General features: G+C 40.6%; 1 protein-coding gene across 26 annotated transcripts in view; it reads right to left on the bottom strand.

Annotated features, from left to right (window-relative positions):
* NCOR1 (nuclear receptor corepressor 1) overlaps nucleotides 1-17201 on the bottom strand; it is a 162475-nt gene that overhangs the window by 73834 nt on the left and 71440 nt on the right. For 16 of the 26 annotated variants that reach the window (XM_045487468.1, XM_045487478.1, XM_045487473.1 and 13 more), the window contains 5 exons: nucleotides 16063-16153; nucleotides 13376-13554; nucleotides 12783-12837; nucleotides 11771-11872; nucleotides 3536-3663 (listed from right to left, as the gene is read on the bottom strand). In XM_045487468.1, the coding sequence (XP_045343424.1) occupies nucleotides 3536-3663; nucleotides 11771-11872; nucleotides 12783-12837; nucleotides 13376-13554; nucleotides 16063-16153 (555 nt within the window). The remainder of the gene's footprint in view (nucleotides 1-3535; nucleotides 3664-11770; nucleotides 11873-12782; nucleotides 12838-13375; nucleotides 13555-16062; nucleotides 16154-17201) is intronic. The other 10 variants (XM_045487470.1, XM_045487477.1, XM_045487484.1 and 7 more) reach the window with 1 other exon arrangement.

The following is a 17201-nucleotide window of genomic DNA, read 5'->3' as shown; positions in this document are numbered from 1 at the left end:
TCAGCTCCGAACCCCCACCATCAGCCCAAAATACCATCGGTAATAATCTACCATACTGTGTCATTAAACCCGGCTCAATATTCTCAACCATCTGCAATACTAATTACGTGCAAACGGGGCAGTATGGCCCAGTGGTTGGGAGATCGGTCTGGAGCCAGGCTGTCAGGGTTGGTACCAGAGCTGTGTGATTTACTTGCCATGTGATGACCTTGAGAAGCTACCTCACCTCCACGGGCCTCAATTTTTCTCAGCTATAAGTCAGGATGATAAACAGTATGTTCCATAGAGCTATGTTAACGATCAAAGGAGTTCATTCATATCAAATGTTCAGAGTAGTGCCTGGAACACAGTAAACTATGTGTGTTTGCTATTATTAAGGATAAACCTCCCTCCAGCACTTAGGAAAAACTAAACAATCGATCAACCAATCAATCGATAAATGGTCATTACTATTACTAGCAACAGTACTACATGCAGTAGTGGAAGGACTATTCTCTGTACGGTGTACCTCCCAGGGCTGCTAGATTTAAAAACAAAGTCCTTAAAGAACATTTTTGCAAACGTGGATAGGTGGCGATACTCAAAGACTCAACTACTTTTGCTTAATGGAAGGTGTTGATTTTCAAATTTTATCTACTTCAAGCAAAGATCTGTTATAGCTTACCAAGTTACCGTTTTCCCCCCCAAAATAAAATAATTCTTCAAGAATTTTTCCCCTTCGGTCCTAAACTGCCCTTGAAGTTGCCATGTAGCCCTCTCTCCTCACTTCTTTATTCCCTTACCAATCTGGCTATTTAAACCTCCTCTTAAAGTTGTTTTGTCAAAAGTCACCAATGGGGGTGGGGGTGGGGGTGGGGGTGGGGAGGGCGGAGTCACCAAGGACTTACAAATTGCAAATCCAATGACTTTTCTCAATTCTTGTCTCATTAATCATCCTGCTGCAACTGACCCTACGGGCAATTCTCTTTATATCCTTCTCAGCTGAGCTTTTAGGACTTCATGCTTTCCTAACATCCCTGCTGCTGTTCTGGCTCTCTTTCCTCTCTTCCTCTTGATTTCCCAAGGCTCGCCCCGGCCTTAAATCTCTGTGTGGTTACCCCATTCTCATCTATTCCACTGGGACAACTCCCAGTCTGTGTCTTCAGACTCACACCTCACATCTCCTAAAGCTCCTAAGATCCAGACTTGTCTTCCCAAGTATCTGCTGGAATTCCCAACAACACCCCCGGATTCTTCAACAATACAAGCTCGACACATCGAAAAACGTGGCCGTAACCACTCTGCTTCCAATCATGATCATATTCATTCACATTTACAGAACGGACATCATCTTTAGCTCCTCCCCTCTTTCTGTACTTCCTATACGTGATCTCATGCCAAGGTTTGGTTAGTACATCTCGGTAACAGTTTTCCCATTCATTCCACCATCTCCATTTCTACCACCACTTTCCGTATCAGTGCCTTGGTACCCCAAACCACTCTTCCCTGACTTACATCTGCACTCCATTCATTCTTTGCCTCTTGTGGGTCAATATTCTAGCAGAATAGCTTTGGCAAGAAACCATTCCATCCATTCAAACCGCTACCTACTCCCAAACAACTCCTAACACAGCCTCCTGAACAAAGTCTATTTTAGCTTCTTTAAGGCTGTACATAATGTAACCCCAATCCACCTTCCACTTTTCCTCTTCAGCCATCCTGTGTCCCAGTCTAATGACACCATTATCTGCCATTTCTCATAGCAGCACATCAATTCATGCTATTCCCTGTATTCCTTCCACATTAACCACTAGCTCCTGCAGAAAGTCCTCTAAACTATCCAGACGGAAGTAACCCTGACCTCTTCTCAATCTCCCAACATCCTTTACTGGCTCTGCTCATTTCTTAAACGGTACCTGCACCTACCTTCCCTAGTTTTCCCCTACTAGATCATAAACTACTTGAGAATGGTATACATCTTACGTATTTCTGCATCCTCTATAAGAGCTAGCTCACATCACTAATAAATGAATGCTTGTTAATAGAGACTTTAAGAAAAAAGTAAAAACCAAGATATGGCCGTTCCATATGAGAACCACTGACCACGTGGGAGTGTAAATGTTTTACCTCAACAACTAACAAAACCAAATTTAAGAGTCGTCTTCCTAAAGTGCCAAAATCAGAATGGCAATGGCATGAGTACCCACCTCTTTAGCAACCTTACTAAGTGATGTGGGCTGCAGTTGTCACAAAACCAGGTAAACCTTCGGTATTTCCAAGAGGGTTACGGAAGTAATACGACAGATATTAAAAAGGAACTAAACTACTAAACTAAAACTACTGATACATGCAACAACGTGGATGGATCCCAAAGTCATTACGCTAAGTAAAAGAAGCCGTGCACAGAAGACCACATACTGCATAACTCCATTTATACGAAATTCTAGAAAAGGCAAACAGATTAGTAGTTGCCAGAGGCTGGGAATGGTGGGGGTGGTGTGGGGAGGGGGGGACCCTAGTGCAAAGAAGCATGTGGGAACTTTTGGGAGTGATAGGAACATTCTACATCACAGTATCACAGTTGGGGCCACAGTTACACCAGTGCATACATCTGTCAAAATATATCCACGTATACACTTAAAATTGGTTAATTTTATTCTGTGTAAATAATGCCTCAATCAAGCTGATCCTTGGTGGAAAAACAGCCAACTGAGCTGCTAAGCCCCCCACCGCCCCCCACCCCACCCCAATATGTGCACAAAGGTATCAACAGTAGCTGTCTCCAAGTGGCAGACTCACAGGTTAATTTTCTTAATATTCTCCCCTCTTTTCCTAACTTTCGATAATGAACAGGAATTACTTTTATAACCAGGAAAACAGCAACAGAACCACTAACAAACCAGAACTCTACTTTATATGATAAATAAAACCAATAAAGCTGGAATGTAAGGTATTAATAGAAAAGAAAACCATTCTTACCAGCATTCTTACATTAATGTAAACTATCAAAGGTACACACAAAAAGATCCAAGTCAAGGATTAAATTACATTCAGTAGATCTCAGTGATGAGTATATATTATTATAGTCTATCCCTTCTGGAAAGTAACATCTCATGTCTGGCAATTAAGTCCATTAAGCCAAAAGTTCTATTTACCAGAATATCCCGTTCCTTCATTATGTCAAATAATAACTATAGATGGTCAAAGCACGTACCCCATTCATTCTTTTATCTAAAATTGTACGCCTTTGATAGATTTCATAGGTTATTTAGAAATAAGAATAATAGGGGCGCCTGGGTGGCTCAGTCGGTGAAGCATCTGCTGACTTCAGCTCAGGTCATGATCTCATGGTTTGTGAGTTCGAGCCCCACATCGAGCTCTGTGCTGACAGCTCAGAGCCTGGAGCCTGCTTCCAATTCTATCTCTCTCTCTCTCTCTCTCTCTGCCCCCCCCCCCCACTTGTGCTCTGTCTCTCTCTCAAAATTAAATAAAATGCAAAAAAAAAAAAAAAAAAAAAAAAAAAGAAATAAGAATAATATCTAATCATTTAACTCACTTAGAGTCCTCCTTGTCATCTTTCTCTTCTTCGTCTTTCTTTTCCTCTTCTTTTTTTTCTGTTTTTTCTGCTTTATCTTCTTCTTTTTCTTCTACTTTTTCTTCTTGTGAGGGTCGGGCAATTTGCTGCTGGAATGAACCACTATTTGTCAGATTCAAAGGTAAAAGAAACAGCTCCTCAAACTGTGATGACAAATTACAATAAATATCTTTGCAAAAAATTTAATTGACAACTAACTTATTAGTCACTTACAATGTAATTAGGGGTAGTGTATTAAGAATCAGCCTAACGCTCTTGAATATATTCCACATGTATTGCTTAAAAGCACATACTCATGTTCCCAGTGTCTGGACCCATCAGAGAGGTGAAAGTGTTAAGATTCCACTTAGAAACCTGAAATCTGAGGTTGGTTCTCCCTTTCTGTAACTCCTACATCTCATCTGTCACTCAAACATTTCAATTCTACCTTATAATCTGATAACGTGAAATTTACCAACCCGTTCCCCTTCGTATTAGATACCTAATATGCTTCCAACTTTTTCATCGCCATGGATGATATTCTAAGAAACATCTTTATGCTTTTATTTTCTGCGTGAACATTCACTTAATGAATAGTAGATGGCTATGGTCATCATCAAGCCTAAAGTTATTTGAAAACACACTAAGGATACAGTAAAGTGAAAAGAAGTAAAACACTCAAATATCTCTAAACTGTAATTACAACTCTGTAATTGTAAATATGTATATGAACAAAGACTACAAGAGAAAAGGATTACGGAACCTTTTATCTTTGCTAAAATTGTGACTCCAAAAGAAAAGGTGAAATTAAGTTTGTGTTAGTATTATTTTTATTTAATGTAGAAATAAAGACGGTCTATCGTAAGTGGGACTGAACTGCCACGTGACATTACAGTGCACAGCCCCTGCCCCGGCTGTACCTCTTCCAATCCCCCTCCCTTTCCTACACTGGTTGCTGCTCTGAATTCGCCTAAACACACCCAGCAGTACATGTCTTTGCCTGGAACACCCTTCCCACCCCTCCTCGCCTACTAAACTCCTACACAGCTTCTGAAATTCAGTTCAAAATGCTACATCTCCTGTGAGGCTTTTCTTGATTTCCACAAGAAGCTCCGGGCCCCGTCTCCCTACCTTCCACCCTGCATGGTTTCCATTTGCTTGCAGCACTTACCACAGGGTGCCGTGTAACTGGTTATCAGGGTCTGTCTCACTGTGCTACAGTCTCAAGGACAAGGACCCAATCTTAACCATCTAAGTATCCTCAGTTCCTAGGAGGCATCTTGACCAAAGAGGTGTCTACATGTGCTGGGTATAGCAAAAAACAAGTTCCCTTATTCTGGTTGTTTGGAAAGTGTTTGCCCTCCTACCTCAATCTTTCATTCTGATCCAGGCCAAAGTCAATGCTGCCTCCTAATAACTGCCTGTCCTCTTACCTGTTCCTGTCACCAGACAACATGAAGTACTCATTAATTTGAGGTAAAATTTTCCTTAACTCTCAATAGCATCTCAAAGTCCTTTACCTACTCACCAAACCTGGCTTTTTTCTTAAGATAACTAAGACCTTGCTGGCCTCTCCAAAAGAGGTCCGAAATTATGCCTTCCTCGAATCCATGGCAAAAAGAAGAATCTGTATCCTTGCTCCCAAATGCCACTTCCAGAACATTGGTGAACTCTGGTATTTCAAAAATTGCTTCCTTTTTCAAATTTCAGAAATCTACCTATGATGCCTTTTGTCTCTTTTGGTGTTATGGGCTGACTTCTCAAATATTCCCAAGGACAAATAAATGATTTTATCACATGGCTCATTATGCCTTGCCATTATTCTTCCAACTTCAAAATGCCTAACAATGCCTTTTCTAGCAACAAAATATCCTACAACTGAAATACTTTCAGGCCACCTGGGTGAGTCAGTCAGTTAAGCGTCTGAATCTTGGTTTCAGCTCAGGTCATGATCTCACGGTTTCATGGGTTCAAGCCCCCACTGGGCTCTGTGCCGGCAACGTGGATCCTGCTTGGGATTCTCTCTCTTCCTCTCTCTCTGCCTCTCCCCTACTCACGTTGTCTCTGTCTCTCTTAAAAATAAATAAATAAAACTTAAAGAAACACTTTCAGGTCATGCCCATTAAACTCCCCAATGGTGAAGTCACAATTGCCATCATCAGTGGGTACTGCTTTACCTCCACGATCCTGAAATCAGAAAACGTTCTCTGTAACAATCACTTGTGCCCCACCCATCCCACCTTTTCATTGTTGTTGATCCTATTTGTCCTCATCATGACCTTTGATCCCTTTGTTCTATGAAATGTCACAGTCCATCAGGAAGAAATGTATCTACTTTTCCATTATGACCCCTCACTAAATCATTTCAACACCATGGATCCTTCACTTGCTTTATCTGACTTTCCTGATTTCTCACCCTGGTAAGTACCAGTTTCCTTTTCTTCTGAGTATTTATTATTATTAGGAAATACTAAGATATGAGTAAGATTTTCCTATGTACACTTTCCAACCATGACAAGGTCTGCTTTACAACTGGGAATGTTTTATTCACTTTGATAAGGCGACGGACTCCCTAGCATGCCACAGAGGTGTCAAGACTGGTTTCAAACGCTAATAACCTCAAGCCACCTGCCTGCCACAAATATGGCATTCTGAACAAACAAGATGGCATACTGACAATAAACTTGGCCCTTTGCAAGGGGGCTGTATAATCCAGAAAATGGTTTATGGCCCTAAGAAATGACAGGGAGCTATCAACTCAGCAGAAGATAAGTAAAGAGGTTCCTTATTCTGTTAGATTTGATGAACATATAATTTATTTCCCTAATACTTTTCTATTTCTAATGCCAACCAGAGTTTTGAAAAAAGCAAGCAATCCCACACATCCCTACTGTCTGGAATCCAGCCAACAGCTGACTTTGCCCCCCCCCCCCCTTCCCTAGTGCCAGGGACTGAGAAGCAAGGTAGCACCTGCTTCCACCAGTCAATGGGAAGACGAGGGCAGGATCTCTTTTGAAGCACAATCCCCAATTCTGCAGAAGGCGTGGACATGATCCAAAGAAGTTCATGGAGTCGCTGAACAGTCTGTGAAGGTGTGTGACACCTCCAGAGCAGAACCTCCATCAAGGGAGAATCCCCATGAACTGGGCAGGAGTGGGTGGAGAGGGAGAGCAGGGAGGCCAGAGGGTACAGTCGGCATCTCCCTCTGGGTGACAGGCATCGAGACCCACCGTAATGACCACCAATCGCATTAAAGAAAGTAAGGAATAAGCTCTGATTTTAACAAGAAGTGATTGGAATTGCTTTTGTTTCAGGCAAATCTGCCAAGAGAAGTGTCAGTCCCCATGGTCTGGGATGGAGGTTACAGGTCACATCCCTCAAAACCTTCAGCAGGTTGGCTGGAGTAGGAGGCCATGGTTTCAAAGGGAAATTCGTCACAAGGTCCCCTAATAGACAGAGGCATTCCCATTAGCTTCCTGCCCGGGTTTCTTCTCCCTCCTTAAGCCCAACACTTCATAGTCAATAAATAGAAAGAGGTTTCATTCTGTTAGGGAGGATCTCACGACATGAAGCATTTCTGGTGAACGACAAACTATGCACTACACGTGTGAGGGTACATTATGAAATAAAATGAAAATCCAAATGAAAACACCAAAGTTTTATGTATTTCATAATTATGATAAATGAAGACCAAGGTCAGTTTCAACAGAGTTTCAACAAGACAGTTTATGCTGAGATGTGTTTCTACTATTTCTAATTGAATACCTAACACTTATAGATACTCTATGTATATCTGCTCACATGCTCGAGTCTTTAGAAAACAGATAAGCGAACTCCCACTCGGTGGATGACAGGAGTTGCCAAGAAATGAAATGACAACCTTTGAAAGAACAAGCTTATAGTCAACTAGAAAGACACAAGAAACAAAAAGAATGAAGTCCTACCTTAGCCACTGAGTTTTTTAAGCAGTTCAGGCAGTAAACAGAAATTATCTCATTAAACTATATATTAAAAAACTATTGCCGTTAAGCCACTTGAGAATTTGAGACTATGTTCCTGAAGAGTAAAAGCTGTCAACCATCAGAAAACCCCTCTGTGAAGGCTACAAATGTACCAGTCGCTACCATTTATTGGGCACTCCCTTTGTGCCTGATACTACACTCTAGGGACTTCACACACATAACATACCTAGTTCTCACGTTAACCCTGCAAGGGAAGTCTGCTCCCTCTCTCACCGATGAGAAACCAAGGGTCAGCAAATGAAAGGACATGTCTAGGGTCAGATAGATACGGAGGTCACACAGAGGCAAAGCATTTTTGTGTCTAAAGCTCTTTCCATCATACCCAACTTTTTACTTTTTTATTTTTTTATACTCAACTTTTTGTACTTGCCTAAAACGGTCTAACCATTGTCTATCTAACAATTTAGTCAGAAATGCTTCCAACTTCAAAAATTACTACATTTACATAAGTATATGCTTGCTCAATACCTTTGGGGACTAAAAACATGCTGACATATTTAAAGAGGAAGATGTTGTCAGAAGGAAGGAAGAGAACAAATTCTTGTGAAAGGTAATCAAGTATTTGGAAATGAATGCAGTTTCCAAACAATGACTTGCTTTATTATAGGTCACAAGCAGGTACCACAGTAATTCTAGCTGCACAGTGACAGACTTATTTAGATGGGAGTTTATGCTGGAAAGTAAGAAGAAATTCTTAGTTCTAACAAAAATGTTACACATAGAATCAAATTACTGCCTGGCATGTTATTTATAAATCTAGACCCCAAATAGTAACACTTGATGAGTGGCTTTTGGCTTCTAATCTTTGATAAGTATTCATTGCTTCAACTAAAATTTATGAAGAACCACACTCGCTCCCATCATGGGATGCCAGGAAGTTGAACGGTGAAACGGTTTAAGCAGTAGCTAACGGATTTTTTAGTTAAGACTTTTGCCAATAATAATCTCTGAACACAAGTCTAACAAAAATACGATTATCTGTCTCGTTTCTCTAGGATTCTAAGATTAAACTCATTTTCAGACTAAATAATATGCAAGGTTCCATACAACGATAGCAGGTTAAAAATCAAACCTCGCAAACTTGGAATCTCTCAGTCAATAATACTTCCTTTAGGTAAGAGGTTTGGGGGGGGTGTGGAGGGGGTAGGAAAAACAACCAAGGAAAAACTGAAAGGATCAGGCATAAACTTCAACAGAAATCTACAGAGTCTTGAAATAAATTTGCCCTAAGCGCTCTGGGATTACCTACAGTAATTCCTACTGATTCAAACTTGATGGGATAATAGAGCAGTAAAGTGATTCTCAAATTAGTTGGATCCCTGTTACCTACCAAGGTAAAATCAAGACACCGCAATTTAAATATTCTTAACTTGTAACTACATTCTTTTTTTTAAAAAAGAAGTCTTTCTAAACTTTGTTCTATACAGCAAATTATATACATTCCCAACCCAGATCTATTTCCTAAACTCCGGACTTCTACATCTAACTGCCCACCTCACACCTCCACTTAGACATCTAATACGTACCTGAAATTCGGCATGTCCTAATTCTTCCCCCCAAATCTGCCACTCCTTCAGTGAGGCCTATGCAGTAAATGGCAACCCCACAAGCCAAATCCTGGGCCACCTTTGATAACTGTCCTCAAATCTCCATGATCAATCCACCAGCAAAACCTGTTTACCTCACCTTCAAAAATACATCCAGAAATTGACCAGTTCTCCCTACCTCCCTCACTAGAGTCTAGTCCAAGCCACTGGCAGGATTAATATAACCTCCTGGCTGGTCTCCCTGCTTCTGCCCCAGCCTCCCTTACAATCTAGTCTCAACAGAGCAGCCAGAATGATCCTGCCACTACTAAAATCTGATACTAGTCTTCTGCTCAAAAGTCCAATGCCTCCTCCTTTCTTTGGTATCAGCTGTAATGTCATCCATTTCTACAAACACGAGCCCTTAAACTAACACCACCTAATTTTGGAAACCTGTCCATCTATTCTGACACAAACAGAATGAAGTACACAAGCAATAAAGAAACAGAAATAAGATTCTTCTGGTCTGAGATGGTGCTATGTTTCCATCATTCAACACTCTCCTCTCCCAAATTCCCAGTGAAACAACCAGGAAAATAGAAAACTAGAAGAAAAATCTTCACGGTAATAACCCAAAAGGGAGGGAAAAGCCTGACAGAAAGGCTGACCAACCCCAAACTGGGCCTAGCTGGGGTCAAGGTGAGGGCACATATGGACAATTTCAGCTCTGTAAATGTGTTCTGGGACACGCTAGAGGTGTGAGCACACAGAACAAGAATGTGCAGAGAAAACGCTATTATGGCTGGAACTTAACAAGCATAAGTGTGCCACAGACAGCAGTGAGATGGCGTCCCAGGTAACTTTAGGATGGAAAACAAATGCTTCAGGGTAACAGAGACATTCTCATCACACAGAATTTCCTACTAGAGCTTTCTCCTCTATCAACAGAAGCAACAGACTGCTAACACTGCAAAGGTAACATATGATAAATATCAAATTATCCCCTTACATTCTCTGGGATTGAAAAATTGACACAATTTATAAAAAATATGAAATACATAACTTCTAACAATTCAATTCAAGTTACAAACAATCGTTGATAAGAAGGAACAAAGCTATTGTTAAAAATTTGTAGCTGGAGGGAGCCTGGGTGGCTCAGTCAGTTAAGCATCTGACTTCGGCTCAGGTCATGATCTCACGGTTCATGAGTTCAAGCCCCGCGTCGGGCGCTGTGCTGACGGCTCGGAGCCCGGAGCCCACTTTGGATTCTGTGTCTCTCTTGTTAAAAATTTGTAGCTGAAACTTGTTTAAAATGCAGATGGGCTCTAGCATCTCTAGCTAATTTGTTTGATTCCACCTTCTCTGTGGGAAGCCCTGGTGCCTTTTAGCAGAACGGCATTTCCCGCCTCAATGCCAACATTGAGTTTGCTCCCCGTCAGGTAGCGACTCTTGGTGGAGCCCCACGACCATCCCTCTCTCTGCGTCCACAGTACCAGCCGCATCAGCGTACAAGGCCGCTCTTTCCTCCCTTTCGATCCTCATCGCCCATTTCTCTGTTCCCCTTCATAAGCAAATCTTACAGACGGGGCACACCTGCACACTGCCACCTGCTCACCTCCCACACTCCCTTCCCCTCCCTACCATCTTATTTCCGGCCCCCTCACCAACCCACTGAAAATGCACACTTAGGGCACCTCAGCTCACTCAACCTCTGGCAGCATTTCACGCAGTCGACTCGTGAAACACTCCCTGTACTTTTACTGACCAAGAAATACTGTTCCCGAAGGATATGTAATCACATCCTGTCCTGCGAGGTAGCGGTATTCTGTAGGAAACAATGACCAAAAACACAACAGGTTATGGCTACGGATAATGAGAGAACCGTGCCAACCTGTATCTGGTAAGCAGGGTGGTTAAGGAAAGAAAGGGTGGCTGTGTGGGGAAACCGGGAGAGCTTTAGGAACACTAATCAGCAGTCAGCGGCTGTCGTGCGAGATGAAACTGGGTGCAGAGAGCAAGGGCGACCACACGGTCCCAGCAGCCACGCTGGTAACGCACACGTGAGCTGTGACAGCTGCTGATCCGTTATTTTGGAGAAAAGTTTCTGAAGGACTGAATTCCAACTGTGAAAACGTATGCTGCGCTGTATTAAAAACTATCTTTTAAGATCAAGTGCTTTTTAACGTAAACTATCTAAACTCCAGAAATGAAGTTAATCTGAAACAAAGTCAGGTCCCCGGTATTCCAGTAAACTATCTTCTCCGCTGATTCCCACGCTCTATTTCTCTGAACTTCTCCCATATTCTACCTGCCCCCTTCACAGACAAAAGGACTGATAAAGATGGTATTATTAAATGAGGTGTCATGGGGCCCATATTCACATTATCACTGTTACCACTGACGGGCACAATTTAGATCATATAGAAGTATAAAATTTTTCTCATTAATCTTATCAAACTAGAAACTTTCCAGTACATTCAAAGTAGATGGCGTAACGCATTAAATATGTATTAATTTCAAAATAATAACATGTTCATAACATCCTAATTATTTAATGAAATGTCAATCTCTACAATACATGTTGTAAAAACGAGGCTCCGGTTATAACATTTTTCATCTCCATATCTCCACCAAGCCCGAAACACCTTCGATACAATAATGAAACGCACCTGGTTTCTTCCTCTGCGTTTTCCGTAATTCCTTCTTACTAGGGCTTTATAGTTCTCATTTTTCTTGGTTAAGTAGTAATATAAAACACAATCAGGAACACTCTATAAGGAAAAAAATATTTTGAAGAGCCAAAGGAATAAATTTTTTAAAAAAAATCAAGTAACACTTTCAAGGGAAATCTCTGATATTCTCAAGGAATAAATTAAGGAGAAACATATGGCTAGCATTTTAAGGCATATCTACGCTCTAAAAACACATTCATTATCTTTATATTTTAAAGGACAATTCCAGTTGTCCTAATCCAAATTACATAAAAGATATCAGAAGCTATCAGAAACATTCAAGCACTTCCTTATTAAGGAGTAACTAAATTCTCTTTCTTACTGCAGACATGTAAATATTCAAAATGTCTCTTTAAATATTTTGTCAAAGACACTACATCCCATCCTTTGTGGGAAAATTTTTCAAGGAAAATCAGGATTCTGATATTTTAATCAGAACTTCAGTAAGGTTTAAAACACACTGTAGTCGGGGCGCCTGGGTGGCGCAGTCGGTTAAGCGTCCGACTTCAGCCAGGTCACGATCTCGCGGTCCGGGAGTTCGAGCCCCGCGTCAGGCTCTGGGCTGATGGCTTAGAGCCTGGAGCCTGTTTCCGATTCTGTGTCTCCCTCTCTCTCTGCCCCTCCCCCGTTCATGCTCTGTCTCTCTCTGTCCCAAAAATAAATAAACATTGAAAAAAAAAAAATTTAAAAAAAAAAAAAATAAAAATAAAACACACTGTAGTCTATGTGTTTCTAGGAAAATCCAGTATCAGGTTGTTTTCCATTAACCATGAAAATCAGACTATGTTCTGTGCTTAAGATTTGTTACATAATTCTAAATATCACTATACTAGTCACATGAGAATCTTTCTAAAAATCTATTTAAATACTTCTGTATATTAGAGCACAAAACTTCAAAGTAGCAACCATCACAAACCTATAAACATTCTCAATGCAAACCATTTCTTACCTTTCTTTCCAAGTAGGATGCAATTAGTCCAAAGTTTTTTGGATGCTGGATAAACCTGAGTAAAAAAAGAGAAAAAAACAACAACACATACACCCATACACACAAACATTTTAACAACTTCAAAAGAGGCGGGGTGGGGGGACCTCGGGAACAGAAATATTAGCACAGACTGTTTCCCAGGGATCCCTAACTGCCAACTTGAGGAACAACAGCAGACTCACTAGAGTGTTTTAAGGGCACGGATTCCTGGACACCATCCACCAGGAACTAACTGGATTGGTCTATGGTACAGCACAGACATCTGGACTTTTGAAAAGCACCCCCAGGTGACTCAGACACCGCCCAAGCTTGGGTACCACACTTAACATGACTCTGCAACCCCAGTTCAGCTCTCATCTGTTAACTTTGTTCCCATCTACAAACCTATGGGAAAATCATATCAAATCTACACTCTCTACTTTCCGCAGGATCCATTCAAATGTCAAAGGGGGGCCAAGTTTGTGGAGAAACAGTTCAATTTACAAGTGAATGCCAAATATTTTTCACGAATTTATGTGAGCTTCTATTAGAAAACAATTTAAAGTTTAAATTACTTGTCCTTAAAGATCTCCTTCTCGTGGTCAGTCCAAACATTCATAAACTGCCTATCTTTATAAACTTTCATAGGATCTTCCATGAGTCCATTCATGTTGATGAACTTGACTCGTCTCTGTTCTGCATCAAACATCATAGGTGGGATCACAGAGAGTTGCCGCATTTGTTTCTCATTATTCTGAAAAAAAAAAACAAAACAAAACAAAACAAAAAAACCAACAACAAATAAACATAATGTATGTAGAATAAAATTTAAAGAGGGCCATAGACCAGCTATCATAATAGAAGCCAGAAAAACCACATATGTAATTTAATGTCAATGGCAGTGTGTACCATAACATCTAACATATAGTAATTACTCATATATCTAATAAGCACTCATTAAATGGGCGCCTGGGTGGCTCGGTCGGTTAAGTGTCTGACTACAGCTCAGGTAATGATCTCACGGTTTGTGAGTTCGAGCCCCGTATCAGGCTCTGTGCTAAGAGCTCAGGGCCTGGAGCCTGCTTCCAATTCTGTGTCTCCCTCTCTCTCTGCCCCTCCCTTGCCCGTGCTCTGTCTCTCTCTCTCTCTCTCTCTCAAAAATAAACACTAAAAAAAAAAAAAAAAAGCTCATTAAATGAATTATAGGGACAGAAGTGATACATGTTATTTTTTTTATATCCCACTACTACAATTTGAGATGAGATTTTTACTTAAAAGAAGTAGATACTTCAAGTAATAAATTTTTATTTCTTTTATTTTTTTAAGTAGGCTTCACATCTAGTGAGGAGCCCAACACAGGTCTTGAACTCACGACCCTGAGACCAAGAGTCCGATGCAGAGGAGCACCTGGGTGGCTCAGTCAATTAATCATCGGACTCTCGATTTCGGCTCAGGTCATGATCTCACGGTTCCTGAGATGGGAGTCCCAGGCTGGGCTCTACACCAACAGTGCAGAGCCTGTTTGGGATTTTCTCTCTCTCTCTCTCTCTCTCTCTCTCTGCCCCTCCCCCACTCGTGCACTACCTCTCTCAAAATAAATAAATAAACATTAAAAAAAGGAAAAAAAGACTAAGACGCTTGACCAACTAAGCCACCCAGACACTCCAAATAATAAAATTTTCGACCTAAATAAGTAATGTTAAATTCAGTGAAATAATGATCTTAAGAAACACTTAATTACATTAACAGTCTTATTTTTAAGAATCTTAATGTCATTTTAGACAGTAAGTCTTAATGTCATTTTAGAGACCAATAAATAGAAAAAAAAAAGCAAACAGGCACCAAAATCCTAAGGGCATTGATTTTAAATTAAACTCACGTGTATAATACTCCTTGCTAACTTTACATAATCTCTCCACTGAAAGTTGAAGACCATTATCCTTAGAATTTCAACTAAAACTTTGTTACATCTATACAATTAGTTTTTCCCGAAGTTTAATTTCCTGAGTTCATAAGCATAAATTTCTATGGAAGACCTTTAACCAAAATTACAGGTATTGACCCCAACACAAAGCTAGGTTTTGTTTTTCCCTAAAACTCTTCCTTACAGAAGTGGATACCGCCTTACACTCAGTCCTTACAAAGTGTCTAATTTTGTGGGGTACTCTCAATCAGTCTGAAGACCAAAGAACAGCTTGGGGCAGACACATTAGCTTGAAGTCACCTCAGGTGGTTACTAGTTTTGGATGCTTACAGATGTGCCCTACTGAAATCAGTCAAAAAGCAAGCAACGAAATTTAACACAGATTTAGTCATCATTGCAGGGATTATGACCACAAATTTTGAAATATATAGCAACTGAATCATTGTCTTTAATCATTACTTAAGGAGACCACCACATTCTAATAAGCAAGACCTTCAGAATTTCAACATGAGGTTTTCTGATGGTGGTGGGTGGGTGGATGTGGGTGTGTGTGTGTGTGTGTGTGTGTGTGTGTGTGTGTTTTAATTGAAGCATAGTTGATACCACAGATGAGGTTTATAAAAAAAAACAAAAAAACAGTATATAAAATCAAAACCAGAAAAACTAAATAAACAAGAGGTGGCTTTTGGACCAACCTTTAGAGACAAACTTTAGAGACCAATCTTTAGAGACCAACCTTGAACAACAGCTAAGAAGACTCATGTTAGGGACTGAAATTTCTTCTTATTCAGCACTGATTTATTGATCCATATCAAATCTCTCTCCCAGGCTCCCCTGGCTAGAGAGCACACTTTGGAGAATCCACCCACACCTCAGGTCCACAACTCAATATACAAATACCCGCAAAATACATGCTCCTTTGTTCTTCTAGAAAATGGCACCGCCAGCTCAATCCTCTAACCTAGAAACTGGGGAGTCACTTTCCACTTCTCTTCTTTCTCAATCCCCTTACCCTGCCCACTCCACCTCCGATGAATCTCTCCTGTCAGTCTGCTCCGATACATCCCTGCCACTGTTGCCCTGATTCAGGCTCTTATTTATCTGAACAGCCTCCTCGCCTCTTTCCAAGCCTCCCTGCCGCCAAAACCACCTGTGTACAATGCCAACACAATTGTGTAACTGCTTGGTTTAAAACCTTCAGTGGTCGGCCCGTCTCTGGAACAGTCCAAGCTCTATAAATGTTCCCTCACGGATGTACAAATAAACCCCTAGTTCCTGGCATAGGAGGCTAAAATGCCTGAATAATCAATGAATTAAAAATTAAATTAATTGTCTTACCTCCTGCTCAGAGAGCCCATCAATAATTTCAGAAATCTCATGCTCGCTCCTAGCAATCGTGGCTGAAAGACCAGCTCCCCTCTGCCCAACTCTAAATACGAGAAAGAAATTATAAATATGTTTAAAGGCATTCCATAAAGAAGACATCAATTAAGTTACTTTTATATACATTACTCTACTGAATGGGACTTTTTTACCTGACTAGAAGTCAGAGAAGAAATGCTATTGAGCCATTCTCTTAAGTAATATGCTTGAAGATTAGAATTCTATAGAAGAACGATTTAAATGTTGAAATTAAGATTTAAAAAAATTTTTTTTGTTTTTAGTGTTTTTGTTTTTTGTTTTTGTTTTTTTGAAAGAGAGTAATAGAGAGCAAGCAGGGGAGGGGCAGAGAGAGAGGGAGACAGAATCCCAAGCAGGCTCTACACTGACAGCGCAGAGCCCAATGCAGGGCTCGAACTCACAAACTGTGAGATGGTGACCTGAGCTGAAGTCAAGAGTCAGATGCTTAACCAACTGAGCCACCAGCTATGCCTGAGATTAAGATTTAAAGGTTACATGTCCAAGTTCAAATGGCAGAACCACTTATGGGAAAATTCTAGAAAACCACAGGTAATGGTGACATTTCCATTTCAAATAGTAATCTTTGCCTTCCAGAGTAGACAGCAGACTTTGAAAAATACATTAAGTATTTTTTAAAGGGGAGGGATAACAACCATCGTCCCTCACAAAAGCTTTATCATGATGAAAAGAATTAAGGCTTACATATACTCTTACAAGAAACAGTGGAGAAGAAATCTAAAGCATTTACTTTTGCAAAATACTTGTTCTCCAAGTAAAAACAAATCAGAAACTATCTACCAATACCAAAGAATTTCTTAATTAGCAATTGATCTAAATAACTGTTTGGTCATGTTATTAGATAACGAAGGACAAAGAAATGTGTAAGTCTACTCTTTTTAACTATCAGTTCTAAAGGAATGGGTATCTTCAAGAACAGAAGAATTGGGGTGCCTGGGTGGCTCAGTCAGTTAAGCGGCCGACTTCAGCTCAGGCCATGATCTCACGGTTTGTGGGTTCAAGCCCCACGTTGGGCTCTGTGCTGACAGCTCGGAGCCTTGAGCCTGCTTCGGATTCTG

The sequence above is a fragment of the Leopardus geoffroyi genome, chromosome E1 (genome assembly GCF_018350155.1).
Source record: "Leopardus geoffroyi isolate Oge1 chromosome E1, O.geoffroyi_Oge1_pat1.0, whole genome shotgun sequence".
In the NCBI taxonomy this organism is placed as follows: domain Eukaryota; kingdom Metazoa; phylum Chordata; class Mammalia; order Carnivora; family Felidae; genus Leopardus; species Leopardus geoffroyi.
The sequence above is the reverse complement of the archived record's forward strand: the minus strand, read 5'-3'. Positions and strand labels throughout refer to the sequence as shown.